Source organism: Fulmarus glacialis, unplaced genomic scaffold (genome assembly GCF_000690835.1).
Source record: "Fulmarus glacialis isolate BGI_N327 unplaced genomic scaffold, ASM69083v1 scaffold21540, whole genome shotgun sequence".
NCBI classification, from domain to species: Eukaryota; Metazoa; Chordata; class Aves; order Procellariiformes; family Procellariidae; genus Fulmarus; species Fulmarus glacialis.
This window is the reverse complement of record NW_009186057.1, coordinates 1,194-3,661: the sequence shown is the minus strand read 5'-3', so window position 1 is coordinate 3,661 and position 2,468 is coordinate 1,194. Positions and strand designations below refer to the sequence as shown.

Genomic DNA, 2,468 nt, shown 5'->3' with positions numbered 1-2,468 from the left:
CCTCCTGTGGTCCCCAGCATCCAGCATGGGCCCTCCAGGTGCTGCTGAGCCCAGGCTTGGCTTACACTGATGCCACCCACCACCCACCCTAGGGTGCTGGAGCCCCCCGGGGCTCAGAGCCGAGCAGGTCCAGGCTCCCTGGTGCCGTGGGACCCTACCTTGCATGATGTCTTTCATCACCGATTGTAGCACGACCTCCTCGTAAGTGTTCTCCACCAGGATGAAGCTGGCAAAGTCCTCAAAGATCAGCTCCTGAAACTTGGCCAACTCCTGCCATGGGAAGAGGTTGCTCAGCCCCGTGGGGACAGGAGGGTGGGTGGGTTGTCTTCCCTCCCCCCGCAAACTTTAGCCTCTTACCCCTTTGCAGGTGGGCGCCAGCTTTTTCAGCAGAAAGGGGATGGTGATCTGCAGCAGGGCCTCCCTGAAGAACTTCTTCCGCACGGTGCTGCTGTCGTAGTCGTATTTCTGCAGGGTGAGCGAGGACAGCCCCGGCTCAGTGAGGGCTGTGGGCTGGCAGCACCCCTGCCCGTGGGCACAAGCCCCTGTGGTTTGGCCCCCCCCAACCCATTTGCAGGAGCGTGAGCAGGTTCCTCTGCCTCTCGCATCCTTCTCTCAGCCTGTTCCCGGGGTGCCTCAGCCTTGGTAGGAGCCAGCTCCTCCATCGCTGTCTGCAGAAGGGTTTTTGGGCCAGTCTGAACCCTGGGTGGCTTTTACAGTGACGCTTGTGGTCAGAGAGAACCTGGCTCCTCCAGACGACTTCCCACTCGCCTGTCCCACGTCCCAGCAAAATGCATGAAAATCGCAATATAAAGAAGTATTTCCCCAGAAGACTTTTGTTAAAATTGGCAAGGTCACTCCTGGCCTCTTCTCCAGGCTGCTGGCCCTTGGAACAAGGCCACTGAAGGCCCCCGACCCACCACCCCTCACCTTGAGTACCCTCTCGAGGATGCGCTGGATGGACTTGCACAAGTCGTCTTTGCCCTGCAGCTTCCCCAGCTCCTGATGGAGCAGCGTCTCGAACGTGTACACCGCGTCGTCCATTTGCTGTGAGTGGAGGCAGATGGTCAGCACCGGGTCGGGGGGCACCCAAAGGGACCAACCATGGGGGTGGGCAGGGGGCTCTTCTGGGGCACTGCCACACCGAGATGACCAGGGTAAGGTCCCTGGATCCCAGCGTGGCATCCACAGACTCCACCCTGAGGACCAAGGGTGCTGGGGGAGGAGGGTGCCCAAAGCTGGTTTGCACCCCCCAACACCTTCTATACCCTACTCCAGGTTTGGCCGGATCAGACCCCAAAATTGGGCTACTGGCCTTGCTGGTGCCAGTGGGCTCGGTGGCAAAGGGGCAGCTGTGTAGTGACGCCCAAGCCTGGGTGCTGAGTCCATGTTGGAAGGGTGCTCCACGCTGCTTCCCACCCGTGGGCTCCCTCCCTGCTTGGGCTCCAGACCAAAGGGGATGGCCAGATCCATCACACACCCTTAGCTGGGTGCCAAGGACATGAAGGTCCCTGAGATAAGACAGACATCCCGGCCAAATCCCTGCCTGGGTTGGACCAGCCTGGCTTCCCCGCTCTGCCTCCGCTCCCCAGCCCTCTGCGCTCAGCCCGAGGGGGACACAGGAGGACCCCGGTCACCATGCCACCTGTCTCATGTGGATCTGGGCCCTCTGCTTGAAGACGGACGTGCTGGAGACATCGAATCGCTGCTGAAGGCCTTCCAGTTTCAGCTGGTCCATCTTCTCATAGCACGACTGCATCTTGACGGGGTGGAAGGCCAGGTGGGAAAGCTTCTCCATGTACTGAAGCTCAGCAGGGCAGGCCAGCCTCTCTGCACACTCGGGGCTGGGACATGCCACCCCACCCCAGGCACGGCAGCCTGCACCACCACACGGGCTTCACCCCCATGTATTTTCTCAGCCCAAGGTGCCCCAGTGCCATCTGTACCAGGGACAGCAGCAAGGCTGGTCCTACCACCCCCAAGCCCGCTGGCCAGCAAGGAGCATCGCCAGGTCTCACCTCCACCAGCTTCTCCAGGCCACCCTCGTTGACGATGTTCATGTTCATGTCCGTCACCTCCTTGAAAAACACCTCCCGCACCTCAGCAAAGCCCTGGCTTGTGGGGGTCATCAGGGCCTCCAGGATGGAGGAGATGTAGGGCTGGACATGATTACGGACGCAGACCTCTGCTTTGGGGAGGACGAACGCTGGGCAGAGAGCGATGGTAAGCATGGTGAGGCTCCTCCTCTGCCCTTCCAGCTCTGCAAATCAGGCTGTAAACCCACCCTAGGGAGGGGGACCTGCCCCTCTCCCCAGACCCCTCAGGAGAGGTCTCCCAGCCTTGCAAGACAAAGCAAGGGGTTCTTTCAAGGGGCCCTCGGTCCTCCCCCACTGCCTTGATGGGGGGTCACCACCCACCTTCTCCCCCACCTCCCAGGACAAGGCCACTGAGGACATGCACACTGGCCACTG

At 61.1% G+C, this 2,468-nt stretch overlaps 1 protein-coding gene across 1 annotated transcript in view; it reads right to left on the bottom strand.

Annotated features, from left to right (window-relative positions):
- FAM129B (family with sequence similarity 129, member B) overlaps nucleotides 1-2,468 on the bottom strand; it is a gene marked incomplete at both ends in the record, with an annotated part of 4,455 nt that overhangs the window by 1,581 nt on the left and 406 nt on the right. The window contains 5 exons of the mRNA XM_009586721.1: nucleotides 159-270; nucleotides 358-465; nucleotides 928-1,044; nucleotides 1,643-1,798; nucleotides 2,016-2,203. Of these exons, the coding sequence (XP_009585016.1) occupies nucleotides 159-270; nucleotides 358-465; nucleotides 928-1,044; nucleotides 1,643-1,798; nucleotides 2,016-2,203 (681 nt within the window). The remainder of the gene's footprint in view (nucleotides 1-158; nucleotides 271-357; nucleotides 466-927; nucleotides 1,045-1,642; nucleotides 1,799-2,015; nucleotides 2,204-2,468) is intronic.